The sequence below is a fragment of the Ptychodera flava genome, chromosome 1 (assembly GCF_041260155.1).
Source record: "Ptychodera flava strain L36383 chromosome 1, AS_Pfla_20210202, whole genome shotgun sequence".
NCBI lineage: Eukaryota > Metazoa > Hemichordata > Enteropneusta > Ptychoderidae > Ptychodera > Ptychodera flava.
Window position 1 is genome coordinate 62,071,665 of NC_091928.1, and position 23,635 is coordinate 62,095,299.

The 23,635-nt window shown below is 39.0% G+C and overlaps 1 protein-coding gene across 1 annotated transcript; it reads left to right on the plus strand.

Moving 5' to 3' along the window:
• The first annotated feature begins 3,508 nt into the window (after positions 1-3,508).
• LOC139142459 (retinol dehydrogenase 7-like) lies at positions 3,509-23,241 on the plus strand. The gene is made up of 5 exons (XM_070712401.1): positions 3,509-3,901; positions 6,802-7,014; positions 7,438-7,620; positions 16,899-17,036; positions 20,793-23,241. Exons 1-5 carry the CDS (start codon positions 3,607-3,609, stop codon positions 21,143-21,145), a joined length of 1,182 nt encoding a protein of 393 aa, XP_070568502.1. The 5' UTR covers positions 3,509-3,606; the 3' UTR covers positions 21,146-23,241.
• Positions 23,242-23,635: the final 394 nt, after the last annotated feature.

Sequence of the window (23,635 nt, forward strand, 5' to 3'; positions counted from 1 at the left end):
ACTTTCAAATTCTGCCCAGTCAGATACCCTTGTGAAAACCCTACGTCATGATACCATGCAAATTAAACAATATACTATATGGTTAGATACTAGTGAGCTTTTATATCTGTATTTTGTTGTGACTTTTAATTTCATTTTGATAGTTTCACCTTTTTCAACCGCCATGAGATAACGATGATAATCTAGCAGGGTAAACCAGGAATTTGAAAGGTCTTTACTATAATTGCTGTATTTCGTAAATTTCACAAATAACGTTGTATTTGGTATTTAACTTTTCTAAGTGGGGGGGGGGGGGTTCAGTCAAAATTTCTTAGTTAAGTTAGAGAGGGGGGTTACTCAAAGTTCATAATGGTTGGCGGGGGGTTACTCGAAATTTCGGGGTTTCCGATGAAATTCCTTCGACCCCCAGGACGTAAATAATGACGGCTCCCTTAGAATATTTCGCGAGCAATCAATACAAGAGGATGAGGAATTTAGTTTCCTTTCAGGCAAAGCTGGCTTTATCAGCCTTACGAGACGAGTGACAATAGGTAATACAATCAATCATTTTATTGCTAATCAACACACTCAAGGAGTAATACTGTGACGGTGAATCACATCATATGACCTCAGGGGACCCAGAGATCTGGTTGTTGTTGTTTGCACTAGTATTTTGTTTATGTTTACATTAGTCCAAACTAAATGGTAATCTAATCCTGATCGCAACCAAATTGATCCTTTGCAAGTTGCCCACTGAGAGAGAGAATGAAATTCCCCACTCGCTAAAGGGGACTAATATTGCCTGCCTGCCCGTCAAGAAACTGTTGACGAACAATTGTTTGCGAGGACATTTTTGGGCTGTTTTAGTTTCCCTGATGCATGGTTTTACCTATATTGTTTTTTTTTTGGTTGTTGGATTGTATACCGCGTGTATCAAACAGCGAAACCTTGGATTCACGTTAACATTTTTGAATGGTAATACATTCATTGAAATTACAGACTTTCACACAAAAAATTCAATTATCAAAATGTGTATATCACACCGCGGTTTACTTTGCATACTTACCATGGCAGCCGATCATCTCCGAGTCCTTGGTGACAAAGGTGGCCCAGACGTACAATGGAGATCTGCCGCATTCTGGAATGTACACAGTTTGTCAAATGGAAATGACCTTACAATGGAGAAGATCGGATCAATATGCTGCCATAAGCTATGGAATAAACTTCCAGATCGTATAAAAAAAAAACAAGTGAAGGAAACAAATTAAAATGTCAGTTAAAAGATTGGCTACTTACTCGTTGATATTACTTTTTCCCCAAAAGTCGTAGTTTGTTTTTGTCATGTTATTTTGTTTTCTGAACTGTGTTTCATCATTTTTTGTCATTATCTAGTTTACTACAGCTTTTTCTGTCGATATCCACAAATACACATCCTTTACAATTTACATAGTATAAATACCAGGGGCTACAACTAGACAAGTTCAGAAGAACATTATTGTGGTCGCCGCCAGGAATACTTGCTAAATTTTTGAAGATTAACTTCACAATTGTGCCGATTTCTTCTATTATCGTTTTTGAGTGAGTGTAACTATATATATTTCCATAAACTCATACTGATACTTAAACATGACTACGCCTAGACCGCGTGTTTTACTGCGGCTCACGTTGTCATTTACGGCCATGGTGGTCATTATTTGCGGGGGAGGGGGCATGCCCTTTTACAATGCACAGAGGGTTACTTGTTAAAAAAAATGGACACCTTTATCCAAAATTCCATTTTACGTTTGCAAAATATTAAAAATTAATTAGATGTGATTCCCCTGGATCTTCTCCCATTTCATTCTCTGGACGTCAGTACTCTGACGTCAGTACTCTGTCGACAGTATACAAACTCTACTCTACAGCAAATCATATGTGTTTAGAATTTTTTCGAGATAAAAGTCATGAAATGTGACAAAATGCTTCTAGATTTTGCTTAATTTTTACTAACATTAGAACATTTGGATTACATAATGTTATTTATGTGTATTAATTTTTCATCGAATTACCAGTCAAACATTGTATTCGGAAAATATAAAGGTAAAGGGAATAAAAAAGTGTTCAAGTCACCACCTACAGGCAGTGCAAAACTTTCAAGCCACCCCCCCCCCACTACCCCAAATTCTTCGAATCCCCCCTGAATTTCCCAAGCTCCCTCACGGATTTTTTGAACGCAGCCTTAATATATTATATACAGACTGTGATGCCAAACCAAATATTCCTGGTTGGAAATACGTATTATCAAAGGCAAAGTAACGATGACAACTCAGGTTTATATTGCATGTGTCATCAAAAATTTATAAGTCTACTTCCCACAGTGTGTTGAATTACCCAATACTTTGTGTGTGTGTGCGTGCGTGTGTGTGTGTGTGTGTGTGTGTGTCACGGTGTGTGTGTGTGTGTGTGTGTATGGTGGAGATTAATGTTGATAATCACATTAAGGCCCGAACTTGAATTCAATTATCAACAACGCATGCTGTACACTGAAAAGGGCTATTTTACAATGCTGTACGAAGCAGAAAAATAGTGACATCTCAAAATTTGAAAAAAAAATGCTCTGGCAATGGCGTGCGAAAGATCATGAAATTTGTATATCACTTCAATTTTGTTGTTTTGAGGAGGGGCTTCACTTGTAATACCTGTTTGTTTGTTTTTTAAAACATAAATACAGAACTGCTTTTATAACGTAACTAGTTTATTGCATCCTGTCGTTTATTTTTCAATTTTTCACTATTTACAGAGCAATGCTAACAGCTCCCTTTAAATACTGATTGTGTGAATGCTCATTGTAAATAAACCGTGTTTTCCAGTGTCTATCATTGCAATGAGAACACTGCGTGAAATGAATTAATTCAAATCAGATTTTCGTTTTATAAGCTTAACTGCTTGCTAAAATCACAGGGCTTGTGCTGTAAAACGACGCGACTCCAGCGAATATGAGACAATCGGATTTTCAGGTTTATTGATTTCAACACATTACGCCAATATTATTTTTTCCACTTCTGTACATTCCTTCCTAAGTCATTAGGACCTAAAGAACCAACTTTTCCCGTTCACCTGGTGACATTTTCTCCCCCTCCCCCGCCCCAACTCCTCCACCCCCTCTCAGGAAACAAATGGCTCTCTCCTTATATGGAGCTTGGGGTGTATAAAAAACTACTAGTAACCGAAATTGGGCCAGCGTCGTATAGTGTCTTCCTAACCACTGGTAAGGCATGCCCCTTGCCTGAAAAAAAGCACCCATGTGCCTTGCATATAACTTGCAAACGAGCACTGCTACTATACTCTACGTGCAGTACGTGATAAAGTAACCGTGATACAAGCTTTAGTTGTGGTCCCACTATTCGTAACCAATGTTTACATTACTTTATTATTTTTCTTGTTTTGGACTGTCCCGATGTTTTTAAACCGAAGATTAAATCAAACTATAAAATTAGTACTTATTGTTGATTGTTCATTTGTTTCAATATTACCCATGTGGCATTGCAAATGCAAAATGGCGACTGCCGTGCGAATAAAACGCGATCTACCGTAGATTCTACGCATTCGGCATTCGGAGTGGCATTTTGGCTTTCCTCTGTGTTGATAATGGAGGGAGCAGAAACGGCTGAAACTGACAGTGACATGCTTAACCACATCATGTACTCAACAGTCACTTTTATATTCGGCGTTGCTGTTCTCATAAAATATTTCCGTAATGAACTTCGAGTAGGTGTTCGAAGCATAGCTGCAATGTTTGTACTTTTTGTAGGTGGACCTATGTGCCAGTTTGGTATCGGTGGTCACAATGGCCTGGCAATATACGTTTGTTGGTGTTTAATTACGTACATCGCACTTCCGGCCAATCATATTGACATCGATGGCAAGGCTGTTCTCATTACAGGTGAGGTCATTGTTAATTCAACATGGACCCCGTTATAGCCCTGCGTACGATGCTGTGTGTTCCGCTACAGCTAATAGCCCCGCTCACCACAGCCCTGCAAAGACCCGTACGTAGAGTTGGTGACTTCAAATCCATTTTGGACTTGACGTAAAAAGCCAAATTACTGCCGAAATTCAGCGTTCTTGGGCCCAAGTCGTATCCGTACGCAGTGTACGCTGTGTGTCAGGAACGCACACAGGGAATGCACAGCGTACACTGCGTACGTTCGCAGGGCTAGCGAGAGAGTTGCCGACATCGACGGTTATTTACGAAAAAAGAATAAAAGACTGGCATTTTTGGAAGCGATCGAGTAGCTGAGGTAGGCAGGGATACGACTTGGGCCCAAGAACGCTGATTTCGGCAGTAATTTGGCTTTTTACGTCAAGTCCAAAAATGGATTTGAAGTCACCAACTCTACGTACGGGTCTTTGCAGGGCTGTGGTGAGCGGGGCTATTAGCTGTAGCGGAACACACAGCATCGTACGCAGGGCTAGGACCCCGTCAACTTGCTGCGAAAACGAGCCCTGCCACTCCTCGACATGTTCTTTTGGGAGTGAGTGGCAAAGGCTACGGATTCGCAGCAACCCGTCAACTAGACGGTCAACGACCCTAAAATATTTGGTAACTGGTCGTTTCGGCACCAAGTCGTTTCGGCCTCCCAATTTCCGGCCCCAAGTCACTTCGGCACCGCAACCCAAGACGTTTCGGCATCCGTGTTTCGATTTTTTTCAAACTATTTAGTAATTGACTGATCCTTCATATTCGTAAGCGTGACCTTTGCGTTCTGACCAGTACTTTTATGTGCATTTTGTGTGAATTTTGCCGTGCTGTTTCGTCACCGCTTTTAAACTTTTGCCGTGTCGGCGGCTATTGATATCGATAAACTTGTGTCACAGATTTGAAAATGATATGAAGTTTTTTCTTACGGTCTCTTCCCATGTTCTCACAAAGATTAAAGCATGTAAAAGTTAGTTGACAGTCTTTTTAGTACTTTGATTTGCAACATTACGTTCCAGCACTAGTTCCCACAGGTAGCCTTCAGCGGTGCCGAAACGACTTGGGGCCTGAAATTTGGAGGCCGAAACGACTTGGTGCCGAAACGTCCAGAAACCAAATATTTTTCGCCAACGCATCCTGGCCCGCAGGCAACACCGTAGTTGCATGATAGCGCTTTTATCCCTTTCTACCACACTAAAAGCGCTATCAACTACGGCGGTGCCTGTGCCCTGGCCCTGATCAATATCATACGAAAGGTTTATTTTGGAGGTTATGCTCTCTACTACTTGTGGTGACATTCTGGGACGTCGTGAATGCAAAGCAGAAAACCAGCCCCTAAGAACTCTTCAGTCCCATGACTTTCATCGCACAGGCAAACAGACTTAAATACATACAAACATGATAAATCTGTGAAACTTGTGTAATTAAATATAAGGGACTTCATTGGGATGTATAAAATAGCCAGCAACTTGCAAAAACAACCGGCTATCAGCTAAAATTTACCAGCTGTGAAAATTTAGATTTGGTTAAAAAATCAGGACATTTTCACAAACTTTATGTGCACATCCACTACTAGTAACTGCCTGTACTTTTATTTTTGCCACCTGTAACCAAAATTTTTACATCCCTGAATGAGCTTTTTACCCGAACTAATGTGATCTTGAAGGGCTTTTTCTTTATTATCAGATAATATCGTCGAAGATGTGTATGTTTAATGGGCGTACCACAGATTAGAGAGTTCCAGGAGCATGAGACCAAAGAGGTCTAACATGGATAATATTATTGATATATCTGTCAAACGTTGCAAATTTGAACATTTTCTACCAACCCTCTTTTAATATAGAATCTAAACTTAGAAACGTCAAAGGATATAAATATTATCAATTTTATGTGATATTATCTGATTAAACAGCATGTTAGGCATTATAGCCCAGCGTACGATGCTGTGTGTTCCCAAAGTTATTCGGCCTCCTACCACGGCCCAGCTAAGGTCCATAGAAAAAGCTGGCGACATGCAGTCCCAAGCACACGAAAAACTACTTTTCTGACTATTTTCGGCTGCAATTAACTCAATTCCAATCTATACATACCCCAATAACTCAGTCGCTCACAGACTGCAAAATAATTTGCTGTCGTGACGCCCCAAACCATTAGTTTGCCGGGGATGCACGGTCAGGGTCCAGTGGCTGGCCATAATGTATCTAATAATGGTCAGCCCACTGGGCCCTTGAACATGCATCATCGGCAAACTAACAGTTTTGGGCGTCACAAGAGCAAATGTTTTTGCAGTCTGTGAGCATCTGAGTGAGAGATTCGGGTAGACATAGATCAGAATCAAGTTTATTTCGGCCGAAAATAGTCAGAAAAGTAGTTTTCCACGTGCAGTCCAAATTGGGACTGCATGTCGCTGGTTTTGTCTATGGACCTTAGCAAGCCTGTGGTTGGAGGCCGTATAACGCCGGAAACACACAGCTTTGTACGCAGGGCTAGTCGGGCATCGGCCACATCCTCATCCTTCTAATATCAGACTCTAACATAGAAGTTAGACGATATTATTGATTTTATCCAATAGTATCCAATGCATATTGGGCATCTGCCACTACCCCAATCTAATATTGGACTCTAACTTAGAAGGTAGACAATGTTATTGATTTTATCAGATGATATCTAATGAAACATTTACGTCCATCACATGATATCCGATGAAACATTACATCCAAATTGTTATTGATTTTATCAGATGATATCCGATGAAACAGTACGGTACATGCAAATTACAAATGGAAGAGAGATACCAATGTAAGTTTTACAAAATGGAAGCATGTACATAAGACAACTAATTATTTTGTAATTTTTATGACCAGGTTGTGACAGTGGGCTTGGTAATGCATTGACTCAATATTTGGATGAGAGAGGTTTTCAAGTCTTTGCTGGATGTCTTGATAAGGAGAGGAAAGGTGCAATTCAATTGGCCAGTCTATGCTCTGACAAATTAACACTATTACAATTAGACGTTACAAATGAAGAAGAAATCCAGCATGCTCTTCAAGTTGTTCAAGAAAAATTACAAGGACAAGGTGAGTTACAGTAATCTAAAATTCAAGAGCTGATGTGACAGTACCATGTGTCAAGCATAAGTTATACTTCATGATGAAGAAATTAACTAGCAAGTACTGGTATTATAGTTAGCAACAAAAAATCTTTTACCAATCAGTTGTCATTTGCATTATTGAAAAGTAAAACCATTAAATTATGACACATTCAAGAGTCTTACCCATTCAAAAATAATTGCAACTTTCAGACTATGATAATATCACATCCATTATTTTTTCATCCATATATGAATGAAATCCCTTGTTTGACTCTATTGATTTATGATACAAACACAGCAATGTACCAGCATTGTTTACAGAAGTTGTGGGTCACTTATCTACCCAGACTACTTCCTGACAATGACAACAAGCATGTGAAATCATCATTTTGTTGTTTACCTCTGACAGGTTTGTGGGGCTTGGTGAACAATGCTGGTGTGTTTTCATTCATGGACATAGAGTTAACACCGATGTGCAAGTACAGAGATCTGCTAGAAGTGAATTGTCTTGGAGTGGTGAGAATGGTTCAAGTTTTCTTACCATTGATAAGACAAACAAAAGGCAGAATTGTCAACATATCAAGCACATATGGTGAGTGAAGATTTTTCTATGAGCAGTATAGTTGTATATCGATAAATATCAGTGTGATTCAAATATAAAATTTATACGTACATATGGTGAGTGTAGATTATTCTATGAGCAGTATAGTTGTATATCAATAAATATCAGTGTGATTCAAATATAAAATTTATATGTACATATGGTGAGTGTAGATTATTCTGTTGTAGTGTCAAAACATACTCTCGAAATTCAATCTTACAAAGGGACCGACAAATATTTTGTAGGAGTGCCCCATATTTATATAAATTACACAGATCCGTCATTTTGATTGTTGTTTGATTTTGACCGTTTTTGTGTTCAAAATAGCTCTGTGTTTTATCATTTTGGACACCTAAACATGATCCAAAACATGTATGAGTAAACTTAATGGCAAATTCACCTTAGTGATGCTAATCATTGAGAGAGGCTCCGTGGGGCAGTGGTTAGTGTACCAGTCTCACTATGAGAGGGGTGAGTTCTAGACTCGATAAATCAAGATTAATTGACTCACTGTCAGAGGATGGTGAGTTCCAGACCCTATAAGTCCAGAGTAACGGACTAACTGTTAGAGGACAGTGAGTTTAAAGGTCTGGTGAAATGCCCATGTTGCAAAATCACAGAAATACAGTTGATGGTCTATAAAACAGTTACATTCATTTCTTTTTTCGTTTAGCGCGCGTGATTATGAAATATGGCAAAAGAAAAATGCAATGTGGGCGTGTCCCCTGAGCCTCTCCAGTCGACTTTTTTCGGCTTTCCGAAGTTTGCCCGACTCCGTATCTCATAACGGGAAGTAAAGTATTTCACACCTCCGTAAGCTCCCCACGGGGGGTAACTTCTAGGGTTTCCGCTTACATGATCAGGACAGTGTCCTCCTTCACTATGGGAAGACGTTCTTTTGGTGGCTGTGACAGCAGCAAGAACATGTCAACTGTAAACTTTTTCAGTGTTGAGTGTTTGAACCATAATGTGCTTGTCTCTTCTGGTTCGTACGATCGGCCACGGTCCCTCGGCTGAGCCTGCCTCGCTACTCGCTACACAGAAGGTTGGGACCGTAATGCAAATCAACTGCATGAACACCAACACTGAACGTTGTGACTGCCATTAAAATGCACTAAGTCTACAACACGGAACGTCGGGACCGCAATGCAAATCGACAGTAACTTAAAACGTAAATGAGCCGTGATTACATGTAAAATGAACTACAACACGGAAGGTTGTACCGCGATGCAAATCAGCTGCATGAACAGCAACACTGAACGTTGAGACTACCATTAAAACGAACACGTAACGTAGAGATCGCAATACAAATCATGGGTGTAGAGCCCTCCCTGATACAAATCGACAGCAACACTGAACGCGTCGTTGGGACGGCGATTAAATTGAAGAACAACGGGGAATACCGGACCGCGAGGACTGGACCGCGATGCAAATCAACCGCAACATGGAAATAAACACAGAACATATAGACCGCAATGTAAATCAACTGCAACACCGAACCTTGTTGCCTCGATTACAATGCGTATGTCTGCTATGTATAGCAAAAGTTTCAATTCTCGCGAGCAAGCGTTCCTATGCCTGCTGTACACTAGACAAAATGACGTCAAATTTATCGCGAGGGCTCGATTGCGTGTGTCAAGTTTCAATTCTCGCGAGAGCCATTTATGCATGTTGTACACTAAATGACGTCAAATCTCTCGCGAGACTTGGCTCGATTGCAAATATGTACGACGGGAAGAACGCAATAATACGGAAGTAGACACAGTTTTTGTGAATCGCCGAGAGAGAAGCGCAGATTAAACAAAAGACTAAAAAACCCATGTTTTTTCTTTATTGTACCATATTTTTTAAACAAAAATCAGTTTCACCAGTGTGGCGAATTAGGATCGATTTTTTTAGCCACTTCGGATTTCGATTCGCATTGGCGAACGAACGTGGCGAATGGGCAGCACGAACACTGAGGCTGTTTTGTTAGCGGATACCGGGCAGAGATAAGGCGGTGTTGGACCGCTATTCGATGTAAATGAACACACCTGTGACGTCACAGACGGCCAACCATGATCCCCGCTGCGGGCGTGACCTGAGTGTCGCAAAATGACCCCATGAAAGCCGCGCATAGAAATATCAAAAAAATTAACACTTGCGCGTACTTTTAGGCTGCAATTATGTTGCGAGTGTAATAGTATTGACCCCCTGGAAGATATTCAGTCACATGAACGGGACCATTTCACCAGACTTTAGACTCCAGAACAGTACCGTAGTTGTGCCCTTGAGCGTGGCACTTTACTCCTCATTGCTCCATTGGGTAGTGGGTTCTAGGTACCCTATCCTGTAACTGGACGTTACCTGTTGGATGATGGATTAATAAATAAATAAAAAAATAATTATGATGCAGTAGGTAATTTAGATTGAGTAGTGGCATAAAACTGCTACAAATGTATTTTTTCTGAATAAAAGAGATATTTCAACTTTAATACCGCAAACAATTTAGCCGTAGAAACTTGTAGGTGCTGTCCCCATTCCCATATTATCAGTACCAATTACAGTCAAACCAGTGTAATGTGGTCAAGCGCTGGTCCCACAAAATAGTGGCCATTATGTGCAGGTGCGCTTTCTGTAGAGGGTTGGCTGGTATTACATGTACCGGTAGTGTAGTGTCCGTTTTGGCATCACATGTAGGGTAGGGTTGCTGGGTTGTGGCATTACATGTAGCCTGTAGGGTAGATTGGGTTATGGCATTACATGTAGGGTAGATTGCGTTACGGCATTACATGTGGGCTCTCAGTCAAGGTCCAGCATTTACAGATCTGCATTGTACATCATGAACGCCAAAAACATGAGTGGTCGAGATTGACCACCAAAAAATGGTGGTCAAAATGAGAAAATTGGTGGTCTAGTTATTTCAAACCCTGCATGTAAGGTAGGGTTGGTTGTGGCATTGGATGGAGGATTGGTTATGGCATATCATGTGGGGTAGGGCACGGGCACTCTGTTGTTCTGAATTGATAGTCTGAATAAACTAAGCTGCTTACAGGGCTCGAAATTAAATTTCAAATGTGGTGGTCCATGTGGACCACCTGAAAAATATTTTGGTAGTCCAAATTAAAAATGTGGTGGTCCGTAATATAACAATTGTTTAAGATGGCGTGATAGGTTTGTGACGACATACATTCAAACGACAACTTCTCGCCCAAACTATGTTATATAAGTAAAACGTGCATATCACCAGAAAGCTCTTTCTATGAATTTTAATGCTGTACCATAGTTACATTTTGGTTTTTTGGGGGTCTGAAAAGGCCGAATTTGGGATATTTCACCATGAAAATTATAACCATCACCTCACATAGCCGATTGTCATTTGAACAAAGTAATCTAAAAGTTTAATATACTGTCAGCATAACTGTGTCTTAAAATTTTTGAAGACAACTTAGGTTTTTTGACAATCACCAGTCATGGTTTTGAATCATGTTTTGTTCATTACTTACGAATATTAAAATCCTTAAATGTGTTTGGAAAAATCTGAGACACGGTTTGGAGACCATCTGTACGACTTTCACCTGTGAAAATTTGGTAGACTACCTGTCATCCCTTGCTGACTTACACTATTTAGACCAAGAGAATCGTGCTAAAATGGCAAGAAAAGAAAATGGAAAAAACACAAGAAGTTTGTTTGCATTCCTTTGTTGGCATAATTTTCAAGAGCGAATAATTTTTTCGGCATATCTGATGATACTATACTGAAAACTGACCACCTTCAAAGGCCATGTCCTTAGGAAGAAATGGCATGGAAAGGATAGTTTTTCGGAGTTTTGAAGGAAAATACTCATACTAACCTATCACGCTACCTTAAGATGATTTTGAGTTGTCAGTTCACATACTCTTATGTTCAAAATTATTCCGCCAGGTATCGGCTGTTAACAATTATGATGACAAAAATCCCACTATTTGCTCCATTGAACTTGAAATTCACAATATTATTTTTCTGAACTTTATTAGTCCCCGCGGACGAAGTCCGACGGGGACTTATAGATTGGGTCCCGTCCGTGCATCCGTCCGTCCGTCCGTCCGTCCGTCCGTCCACAACAGTTTCTCAGACACTGCTGAACCAATTTTGTTCAAACTTGGCACAAAGGCATAGCACTATGACCTACAGATGCACATCGATTTATTTTGCGATACGATCCAATATGGCTGCCAGGCGGCCATTTTATTACAATTTTTTCATGTACGGAGCCATAACTCAGACATGTTTCAACCGATTTTATTCAAAGTTGATACAAGGACATTGACCAATGTCATAGATATGCACGTCAATTTGTTTTGTGATACGATCCAATATGGCCGCCAGGCGGCCATTTTATTATGATTTTTTCATGTACAGAGCCATAACTCAGGCATGTTTCAACCGATTTTATTCAAAGTTGGTACAAGGACAATGACCAATGTCATACATAGGCACATTGATTTGTTTTGTGATACGATCCAATATGGCTGCCAGGCGGCCATTTTATTACGATTTTTTCATGTACAGAGCCATAACTCAGGCATATCTCAACCGATTTTTATTCAAAGTTGGTACAAGGACATTGACCTATGTCATATATATGCATGTTGATTTGTTTTTTGATACGATCCAATATGGCCACCAGGCGGCCATTTTATTACGATTTTTTTCATGTACAGCTCCATAACTCAGACATGTTTCAACCGATTTTATTCAAAGTTTGTACAAGGACATTGACCAATGTCATAGATATGCACGTCAATTTGTTTTGTGATATGATCCAATATGGCTGCTGTGCAGCCATTTTGTTATGATTGTTTTGTGGACAGAGCCATAATTCAGGCATATCTCAACTGATTTTATTCAAAGTTGGTACAAGGACATTGACCTATGTCATACATATGCACATTGATTTGTTTTGTGATATGATCCAATATGGCCGCCATGTGGCCATTTTCTTAACGATTTTCCATGTCCTGAACCATAACTCAGACATGTATCAAGCAAATTTATTCAAAGTTGGTACAAGGACATTGACTTATAGTATACATATGTACTTCAATGTAATGTAATGAAAGGATACATATGACTTTGATTTGTTTCTCGATATGGTCCGATATGGCCACATGATGGCAATTTTGTTATGGTTTTTTTCATGTCGAGAGCCATAACTCTGGCAAGTCTCAACTGATTTTATTCAAAGTTTGTACCTGGACATTGACTTATGTCATACATATACGTGTTGATTTTTTAAACAGTAAGATCAAATATCGCTGCGTGGCGGCGATTTTGTTACGATTTTCTCATGTACTGAGCCATAACTCAGACATATTTCCACCAGTATCATTCAAAGTTGGTACAAGGAGGACCTGTAATCAAAGTACCCATTAGCAAGCGGGGACTGTGTCATCAACGATGACTTGTTATCTACTATAGAGAGTCAAAATACTTCCACTCATAAAAACCAATAGCAACCAGTAACAGAACCCGATTTGAACACTGCCTGAACACGAATGGGCCTGGGCAGCGTTTCCGTTACAATTTCAAAACTTGCGTACGATTTTACGCAACTGAGTTTTTATTTGCGTAAAATGTATTCAAAATGCGCACGGTAGGAATCAGTATCTGAAGTGAGCTGGGCAGTCTTTTCTGTAGAACTTGGGGGTTTCCTGTAATGCGCATGCTCTATTAACAAAAAACAACAACCTGGGGGCTTCAAGGTGTAGCTGAACGTTTGCCATGCCGTGATGCATGTCCCGTATATGATCGTTGAGCATACGAGCAGCCCAATGAGATCATGTTCAAAGAAAATACCTTCTGACTACGAAATTAGTGTTTTCAAAGGGCCAACAAAAAGCAGATACTGTTCAAAGTCCAGCGGGACCTCTCAAGAATGCAACCCGACAGATTCTAAATGGTCATCCGTAAACCACTTTCCAAATAACATGCGACGTAATGACCATTAACTGTATTGTGTTACCAACAACGTAGACTCGATCGATTCTCGAATTTTTTGCATCTGTAGTGCCATTGTCTGTACAGAACTGATTGACATGACGTTTTGTGATGATGAAATACAATGTTGCATAAAGTGCTGCGGTCTGCTAAAGTCTAAAATGTTGCAATATCATGATAAATGTCACTTGCAAGCAGGTGCATATGTTCTACTTTTGTCATGCATTGAACCACGTTCAGGCAATGTAGTGCGGGCTAAGTACGTCGTCTTCAAAAATTTCTGACGTAAGTGGTGGTCCATTTGGACCACCAACATTCGAATTTTGGTGGTCCAAATGAAAAAGTGGTGGTCTTTGGACGCATGACCACTGTTAATTTCGAGCCCTGGCTTATATATGTAAATACGAACTTTGATGATAACTGTGTAAGAAATTTATAACAGAATGCCGTTCAGATTGAAATGCCTACTTAGCTACAAAACCAGATCAAGGTCGGACGTGTCTACGGGAACGTCACGAGCGACCACATCGACCGTATTCTTTCGATACTAAACGTCGCGGCGGAACGACGCACGCACATATACGCGTACTATAGGTACGCGCGCGACCTGCACTGTGTCGTTTCACATAATGATATATATATACACAAGGGTATGCAAATCATTTCTGGACGATATTATTTACCGATGAAACGAGTCGAATTCCGTCGCGAAAACGACGTATGAAATTTGAAATGGCATCGTAGCACACATCAAGTTATGAAAATGATAGACATGTAGTAGATATTCGAAATATGACCGAGAATAAATGCATCGCTAATCCTGACTATGTGCGTTACAAATTGCCGTTATCCGGTAGCGACTTTGGATGTTCGAACGTCGCAAAATACGCTAATATAGCAAATGCCGTTCTGTGGTTTCGTCATGCGCAGAAGAAAGGACATATTTTTTATTTCTCTTCGTAGTAAAAACCTTCCAATATAATATTCCAAAGAAGAACATTTAATTTTTTTTCAGTTTTAGTGAAAGCCTTTCGATAGAACCCGAAAGATTATTTCAAATGTGCATTTCTTTTTACTCAGTCTGTTTGGGTCGAACGGAACGTGAACAAGCCTGGCAGGTCAAGGGTTACATTTTCACATTTTTTTTCTTTGTTTTCATTCTGTATTTTACTTTCTATCGTCAGTGAGTTACATTTTAAAAATAAAAAATGTGTTTACCATTTGCGGACGTTTCAGAGGGTAATAATATCTGTCCCCCCTGTCCCCCTTTTTTGTAACGCACATCGTCAGGTTCCATGTTCATATGAGCATACCCTTGTATATATATACACCTCTGAGGCCGGGACAGCAGACGACAGTTCAGAGGCGCTCGCGTGCATAGCTGTCGTCGCGTGCACGTTCCAGTCACCGCGCTCATGTACACGGCAGTCATAGCAACGTACCGTCGTCATTCTACGCGCTTCATGATTGCGGTAAATACGCGCTGGTAAGAACTCTGCCGTGCATGCCGCGGTGCAGAGAGACCGGGCGTGAGAAAGAATAATCAGTTAGGTGAACAAGCAGAATGCGACTGTTTCTTTTGTATTAATAATACCTCATTTTTTTTAGGCTTTTGTTTTTTTTAAATCACGATGTAAGTTCTCCAGCGGCAAACGGAAACTAAAATACGAAATCATGTTTACACGCTTATACACCATCATTTAAGAACAACAGAATGCCCGTGGGTGAATGGTTGATTGTGGCATAACATGTAGGGTAGGGTTGATTTTGGCATCACATGTAGGGTAGGGTTGATTATGGCATAACATGTAGGGTAGGGTTGATTGTGGCATAACATGTAGGGTAGGGTTGATTGTGGCATCACATGTAGGGTAGGGTTGATTGTGGCATCACATGTAGGGTAGGGTTGATTGTGGCATAACATGTATGGTAGGGTTGATTGTGGCATCACATGTAGGGTAGGGTTGATTATGGCATAACATGTAGGGTAAGGTTGATTATGGCATAACATGTATGGGCACACAGTCCATGTAGCCGACAATGAGATGCAAATGATATGCGGTCAATGTCTCCTCAACTAACTTTCAGCTGGTTCTTCACTTTCTACTATTTTATAGTATTTTTTACAAAGGCACAGACTTATTCTACCTGCAACTTAAAACTGATAGTGATTTTGTAGCTCTTTCTTTACTATTTTTCATAGTTTTTGGTAGCCGGTAACAGACACTTTGTGTTCGTGTCGGCTACATGGACGATCTGCCCATGTATGGTAGGGTTGATTGTGGCATCTCATGTGGGGTAGGGTTGATTGTGGCATAACATGTAGGGTAGGGTTGATTGTGGCATCACATGTAGGGTAAGGTTGATTATGGCATAACATGTAGGGTAGAGTTGATTGTGGCATTACTTGTATGGTGGGGTCCGTTATGGCATAACATGAACATGATCATTGTATGAGATCAGTGTAATAGGGCGCCCCCTAGTGGTGCCACGTACCACTTTCTGTTTTGGTACAACTTTTTCAGACTCTAGAGTTGAAGATGGTCTTTTGGCAAGCTTTATGTTGTTCTCTGCTATTTGCTATTTGTCCAAGATACCTCAGTTGTTATTGTTTGGTAAGCTATTCATTTACTCTGAAACATTTCAATATATCCTAAACTTGATCTGCTCTTTGCCCCACATAGATCATTTACATGGATGATTTTGTGACTGTAAAAGTCCATTTAGTATGTATATATAATGAAATTCCAGCTTTAGAATACAACTGAAAACCTATGTTTTCAGTGTTAGTTTCTTAATGTTATTAAATCACAGGAACCGTTAGCAACTTAAAGCACAAACATGTGGCCACTGACCAACTGGTAATCCGAGAGGTAGCTGCTCCACAGACAATTTCCGACATGTAAAATCTCCCTGGGACTGCCTGAAAATGACCACTGAGATAGGTTTGACCGTACATCATTGAGAACAATAGCATTGATCACTGGGACTGACTGAAAGTGACCACTGGAGACAGGTGTGACTGTACATTATTGAGAACTGTACATTATTGAGAACAATAACATTGATACTATGGATTGGTATTTCACTGGGACTGACATAAGAAAATACTTTTTGAATTCCTTCAGTAGTTTTTCCTTGTTATTTTCGACTTTTCAAGAAATTTTAAAAATTTTCATTCACTACAATGTAGACAACTTTAGAAAGTTTTGCAAATAACAGCAGGTTGATATTGTACACAGATCAGAATCTTTCAGCTTGATGTTACATTTTTAGACCATTAATTATTGACATGACTTTTTGTTTCTAGGGAGAGTTCCATTGATGGGTATGAGTGCATATAATATTTCTAAAGCTGGTGTAGAGATCTTTACCGATGTACTGCGACAAGAAATGAAAAAATGGCAAATCAAGGTATCAGTTGTCCAGCCATATGGGTTTTTAACAGGTGAGAATTAACATGAATATGTCAGCCCTTTTAGTACTTGTGTTATTAATGGTATTTTAAAGAAGTTCAATTTTAGGAAAATGGTTAAAATGATATACAGGTTTATTTTGGCTGAGAATGACCATGACAGTTTTTTTCATCAAGGACATTTTATTTGGTGTACTGCAGTCTGAATGCACTAAGTACTTTCATACACTCAGACATGTTAGCTGCCATCGGAAATTTTCTGCTAACGCTACTTCAGACGAAAATTTTTAATTGTGAGTGTCTGTTGAAAAAATCCCTTTTAGCTCACTTTTGATGTATGCAATATGATATGCTCAGTCAACAGCGTCCGTATGTATGTATGTATGTATGTCTGTCTGTGTGCATGTATCAGTATGTACCTGTATGTCCCTCCACATCAAAATCTTGAAAACTGCAGCACCATTGTAGTATGTATGTATGTATGTATGTATGTATGTATGTATGTATGTATGTATGTTTGTATGTACGTATGTATGTACGTATGTATGTATGTACGTACGGTATGTATCCACATATGTACCTATGTACATATGCATGCATGTATGTACACTCAGTTTTCTCAGAAACAGTGGTACTTGTCAGCTAGAAATTTGGTGTGTTCATGTATGCTTGGTCAAGGATAGGGTTTCTAATATCTTAATGTCATGGCTCCAAAAATATGCAAATGAGCTCAATAGATGCAGAAATGATAAACAATTCTAAATGCTAAACCTACCAAACCTTGACCTATGAAATTTTGCAAAATTAGTTTTACTTCAAGCCAAGTTGATCACATGACTGATATGGAAATGAGTGAAATAAAAGTAAATATTTGTCAAAATTGTTAACTTAGAAACTACTTTCTCTATGACTTTGAAGTTGTTTGGAAAGCATTCTATTTTGATGCAGATTTACATTGGTTCACAGCGTTTCCGTTACAATTTCAAAACTTGCGTACGATTTTACGCAACTGAGTTTTTATTTGCGTAAAATGTATTCAAAATGCGTACGGTAGGAATCAGTATCTGAAGTGAGCTGGGCAGTCTTTTCTGTAGAACTTGGGGGTTTCCTGTATACGCATGCTCTATTAACAAAAAACAACAACCTGGGGGCTTCAAGGTGTAGCTGAACGTTTGCAATGCGGTTATGCATGTCCCGTATATGATCGTTGAGCAGCCCAATGAGTTCATGTTCAAAGAAAATACCTTCTGACTACGAAATTTGTGTTTTTCAAAGGGCCAACAAAAAGTAGATACCATTCAAAGTCCAGCGGGACCTCTCAAGAATGCAACCCGACAGAGTCTAAATGGTCACCCGTAAACACTTTCCAAATAACATGCGACGTAATGACCATTAACTGTATTGTGTTACCAACAACATGGGTTACATCCATGCCAACAACCAACAACGTAGACTCGATCAATTCTCGAATTTTTTGCATCTGTAGTGCCATTGTCTGTACAGAACTGATTGACATGACGTTTTGTGATGATGAAATACAATGTTGCATAAAGTGCTGCGGTCTGCTAAAGTCTAAAATGTTGCAATATCATGATAAATGTCACTTGCAAGCAGGTCACATGTTCTATTTTTGTCCTTCATTGAACCACGTTCAGGCAATGTAGTGCAGGCCAAGTACATCCGTGTCATGGGCCGGCATTTCTCAATGCATATAAGTTTACGCAGTCATTTTTAGTCCCCACGGACATCGTCCGGGAGGACTTATAGGTTTTGTCATGTCCGTCTGTCCGTCCGTGCGTCCGTCCGTGCGTCCGTTCACGCAGATATCTCAGAGATGCCTGGAGCGATTTCATTCAAACTTGGTACAAGGATTACTTCATATGTCATACAGATGCACGTCAATTTGTTTTCTGATACAATCCAATATGGCCGCCAGGTGGCCATTTTATTATGATTCTTTCATGTACAGAGCCGTAATTCAGGCATGTTTCAACTGATTTTATTCAAAGTTGGTACAAGGACATTGACCAATGTCATAGATATGCACGTCAATTCTTTTTGTGATACGATCCAATATGGCCGCCGTGCGGCCATTTTGTTACGATTTTTTCATGTACAGAGCCATAACTCAGGCATATCTCAACCAATTTCATTCAAAATTGGTACAAGGACATTGACCTATGTCATACATATGCACATCAATTTGTTTTGTGATACGATCCAATATGGCCGCCAGGCGGCCATTTTATTACGATTTTTTCATGTACAGAGCCATAACTCAGGCATGTTTCTACAGATTTTATTCAAAGTTGGTACAAGGACATTGACCTATGTCATACATATGCACATCAATTTGTTTTGTGATACAATCCAATATGGCCGCCAGGCGGCCATTTTATTACGATTTTTTCATGTACAGAGCCATAACTCAGGCATGTTTCTACAGATTTTATTCAAAGTTGGTACAAGGACATTGACCAATGTCATAGCTATGCACATCAATTTTTTTTGTGATACGATCCAATATGGCCGCCGTGCGGCCATTTTGTTACGATTTTTTCATGTACAGAGCCATAACTCAGGCATATCACAACCAATTTTATTCAAAGTTGGTACAAGGACATCAACCTATGTCATACACATGCACATTGACTTGTTTTGTGATATGATCCAATATGGCCACCCGTGTGGCCATTTTATTACTTTTTTTCATGTCCAGAACCATAACTCAGACATGTATCAAGCAAATTTATTCAAAGTTTGTACAAGGAGATTGACCAATGTCATACATATGCATGTTAATTTGTTTTGTGATACGATCCAATATGGCTACTGTGCGGCCATTTTGTTATGATTTTTTCATGTACAAAGCCATAACTCAGGCATATTTCAACCAATTTTAATCAAAGTTGGTACAAGGACATTGACCTACCATATGTCATACATATGCACATTGATTTGTTTTGTGATTCGATCCATTATGGCCACCATGTGGCCATTTTATTATGATTTTTCATGTCCTGAACTACAACTCTGACATGTATCAAGCGAATTTATTCAAAAGTATTTTTATCACAGACCTAATGAAGAGGACTCTATCCTCTCTGAGGACCTGTAATCAAAGCACCCATTAACAAGTGGGGACTGTGTCATCAACGATGACTTGTTTTGTGTATTTCCGAACAATTTTGCGTAAAATACGCAGGATTTTGCGTTAACGGAAACACTGGGTTCAAACCAATTTGATCTCATGACCACCAAGCAAATAAACAAATATTATACTAAAAATGGTGAAAAATTACATACATTGTACTCCGAAAATACTTTCCCAGTGACTGTCACATTTGCATCATAATATTGCTAACTAAGCTAGGGAATGTTTAAATACAGGTGTATAAAAACCTCCATTGCAATGGCTTTGGATGATAAGCACCCTCTAAAATTGGCAAATCTCAAATTTTAAGTCCCTAGACCCTGAAATAATTAAAAAAGATCATGTTATATGTTTTAGTAGTATGACTTTAGTTGGTATTAATTTTGGATAGATTTAAAGTTCACTTGCAAGTAACGAGAGTGATTGTACACCAGTGGTCAATACATGTTGATAAGCCAAGAACAGGGTGTTTATACCGGATGATGAAAAGCATTGTGCGTGACGTTGAAAGAAAAGTCATATTTACTGATGCTTTAAGCAAATAAAACTTGCATCAATTTGTCAGTGAAACAGATCACTAAACAGACATTGTTTATTGTTTATAAATTTTATTGTGTATGTTTTTCCCTTGACAGCTTGCACGGCGCGTGACAAAATGGAGACAGCATACCAAGCCATGATGAATGACCTCTCACCCCAAATGAAGCAACTTTATGGAACTCAGTACTTTAAGATGTATTACAGGGAAATAGTACAACAAGAAGGCCGTACTCTGCGATCTACAGAATCGCTTTCTGAAGATAGTCGTTTTCTGTGTCGATGTGTTCGTGATGCGTTATTATCAAAACGCCCCCAAGCTAGGTATCCCGAAGGACCAGGGGCTAGACTAGCAATGATTTTAGCAGATCATCTCCCAGATACAGTCTTGGATTTTTCTTTACCATACCTTTTACCAGCCTGGGCTAGAATACAGCCATCCAGACTTTGATGTAGGTTTAGGAACTCAAAGTGGAGAGAGTTGACAGAAATTGGAAACTGAAAATCCATTCATTGCAAAAATAAGTTAGAAGTGTTCAGACTAGTGTTGTTTCCTATTTCATACATTTCTCTATTTGAAAACTAATTTATTACCTTCAGTGGTGCAGACACTTACTCAGTGTTATTCGCTATGTACCAAAAAAACTGGTAAATGTTAGTTGGAATGGCCAGGCTGTTTAGTGTATCTGACATACACTGTGGCCCTGCTGATCTATCAGTACAAATTAACTCTATCCTGCCTTTCATAACAAACAAATACAAATATACCCCAAGCTAGGGGTGCGTTTGCATTTATTCATTGTAAAAGGCACTCTTAAACAAACTGTAATTTATACCATTAGGAAAATGGGGCCCAGTTTTGTTAATGTGTCTGAGGTATTTTACTGGAGTTCCCGTCCATAGGAGCTTTCAAAATACATACAACCTATTTGGCTCACCATAGCAAGAACAGTCAAATTCATCTGTATTTCGCAGATTGATGATATTACTTGCATTTGTGTCACAATGTTTCTTTTCATCCTAATTTCAGTGTAAACTTGCAGCTTTACTATTGAAAGTAATTCAGTGTTTTCTCCAGAATGTGTATTTGTGTGAATCTCCAATCTGATGAAATCTCCCTTAAAATAATCACAACATATGTCATGCCCCCAATATTGATATCCATGCCCCGAATATTGATATCCACAGAGTATTGATTGTGGCAATCTGTGCAATTATTGCTGCCTATGATGTACATATAACATCACATTGTTGATTTAACCCATTAAGTAATCTGCTGAGAAGTGTCTTCATGTGAAAAACAGTGTTTGAACTTATGTGAATGAAGTCTGAATGATTTGTGTACGCTGAAAATGTAACAAACGTTAACAGGACTGAAAAGAGCAAGAAACGGTATGCTGTCTGTAATTTGATATTTGATCAACACAATGACCTGACTTTACTAATACCTTGAAAAACTAATTTGCATAACCTTAATTTGCATAATTTATCATGGTCACCTTTCATCAGAATCATCCCAAATTTTCAATATACCTCCACCCCCTTTGAGAGAAACCTGGAGAAAACACTGATGTATTTATTGTGGAGACAGGAATTACAGTGGGTTTCAATTTGGTACCATAACTCTGTATGAGAGACAGATACATTGTATGTACAATATAAACGATTAGCTTGGGTATCACCACACATTTCAAAGTCACTGACTCATTGATTAGTTACAGTAAACCAGCATGGGGCAACTCTGTCTGGACCGATAGCTGAACAGTTGGTTGCATTTAATTTACAATGTATTTAGTAACATTTGCAGAAGAAATTTATAAGATGTTTTTGAAGCTAAAACTCGATCTCTCGCACACACAGTAGTTGCACCCAATTGAAACCCACTGTAATACGAGGTAACATTATAATGAAAGTGTGAATAATGAGATGAACACTGTCTCTATGCATTGGATATTAATATTCATTGACTTCTAAATCATACTCAATTTGCCACAGTGAATGACAATTACAATAAAATTAACTGGTAACAATGTATTGGCCTGCCACTTTGTTCTTGTGTGTCACAAGCTGTAATGATATGTAACAACTTGTTACAATTTGTGGCAATTCGTGACTTGTTGTAGTTTGTGACAACTTGATACAGTTTGTGACAACTTGTTACAATTTGTGACAACTTGTTACAATTTGTGACAACTGGTTACAATTTTTGACAACTTGTTACAATTTTTGACAACTCCTTACAATTTGTGACAGCCTGTCCAGAAACAGGATTCTGCTTTCAGCTTGATTTAATGTTAAAAAACGCAGAACGTGCAATCATCAAAAAATGCTGTAAAACCACCCTGACCATGACAATTTTAAAAAGCATAAGATAGTCTTCACAGTGGGCAGCTTACCTTGTACTCATCAATTGTATGTGAGAAACAACTTCATTCAATTTTCAGTAATTTATAAAATGTATTCCACTGATGTGTAAAGTTACGCCATCAGGTAAATCCTTGACGTTTTCCAAAGAGATCAATAAATGATACTTCATTTTCATCTCTACGTTATGATATGATCTTTTCTGTTTCACTTCAAAATCTCAATAGCACAATAAAATTATAGTTTTTGTTGAATTTAAGACAAATGCACAGGATCAGAGCATACTAAATCCAAGTAGATTTTTCTATTTCCATAGTAACCATGGCAAATGGACATTGTCAAGATCACAACTCCAAAGATTCCAGCAAGGCTCATCCTAAAAAAATTCATGAGGAAAACAACTTGAGGTACTTTCTGACATTACACTTTTTCATTCTTTGGCAAGCCAATCCAACATAATGTTTTAGCATTAGACAATTTCGATTCTTGTTCAGTGTTGGGGATCATCATGATCGTTGTGTTTTATGAATGCAGAACACAAAGGACTGGAAATGTACCGGTAAATGACAAATTTTAA

Bases quoted from the DNA above. Each gene is read 5' to 3' on its own strand.
- LOC139142459 (XM_070712401.1), top strand. From the start codon at position 3,607: ATGGAGGGAGCAGAAACGGCTGAAACTGACAGTGACATGCTTAACCAC. The intron at 3,902-6,801 runs GTGAGGTCATTG...TTTTATGACCAG, and splicing joins CAAGGCTGTTCTCATTACAG to GTTGTGACAGTGGGCTTGGT. The intron at 7,621-16,898 runs GTGAGTGAAGAT...TTTTGTTTCTAG, and splicing joins CAACATATCAAGCACATATG to GGAGAGTTCCATTGATGGGT.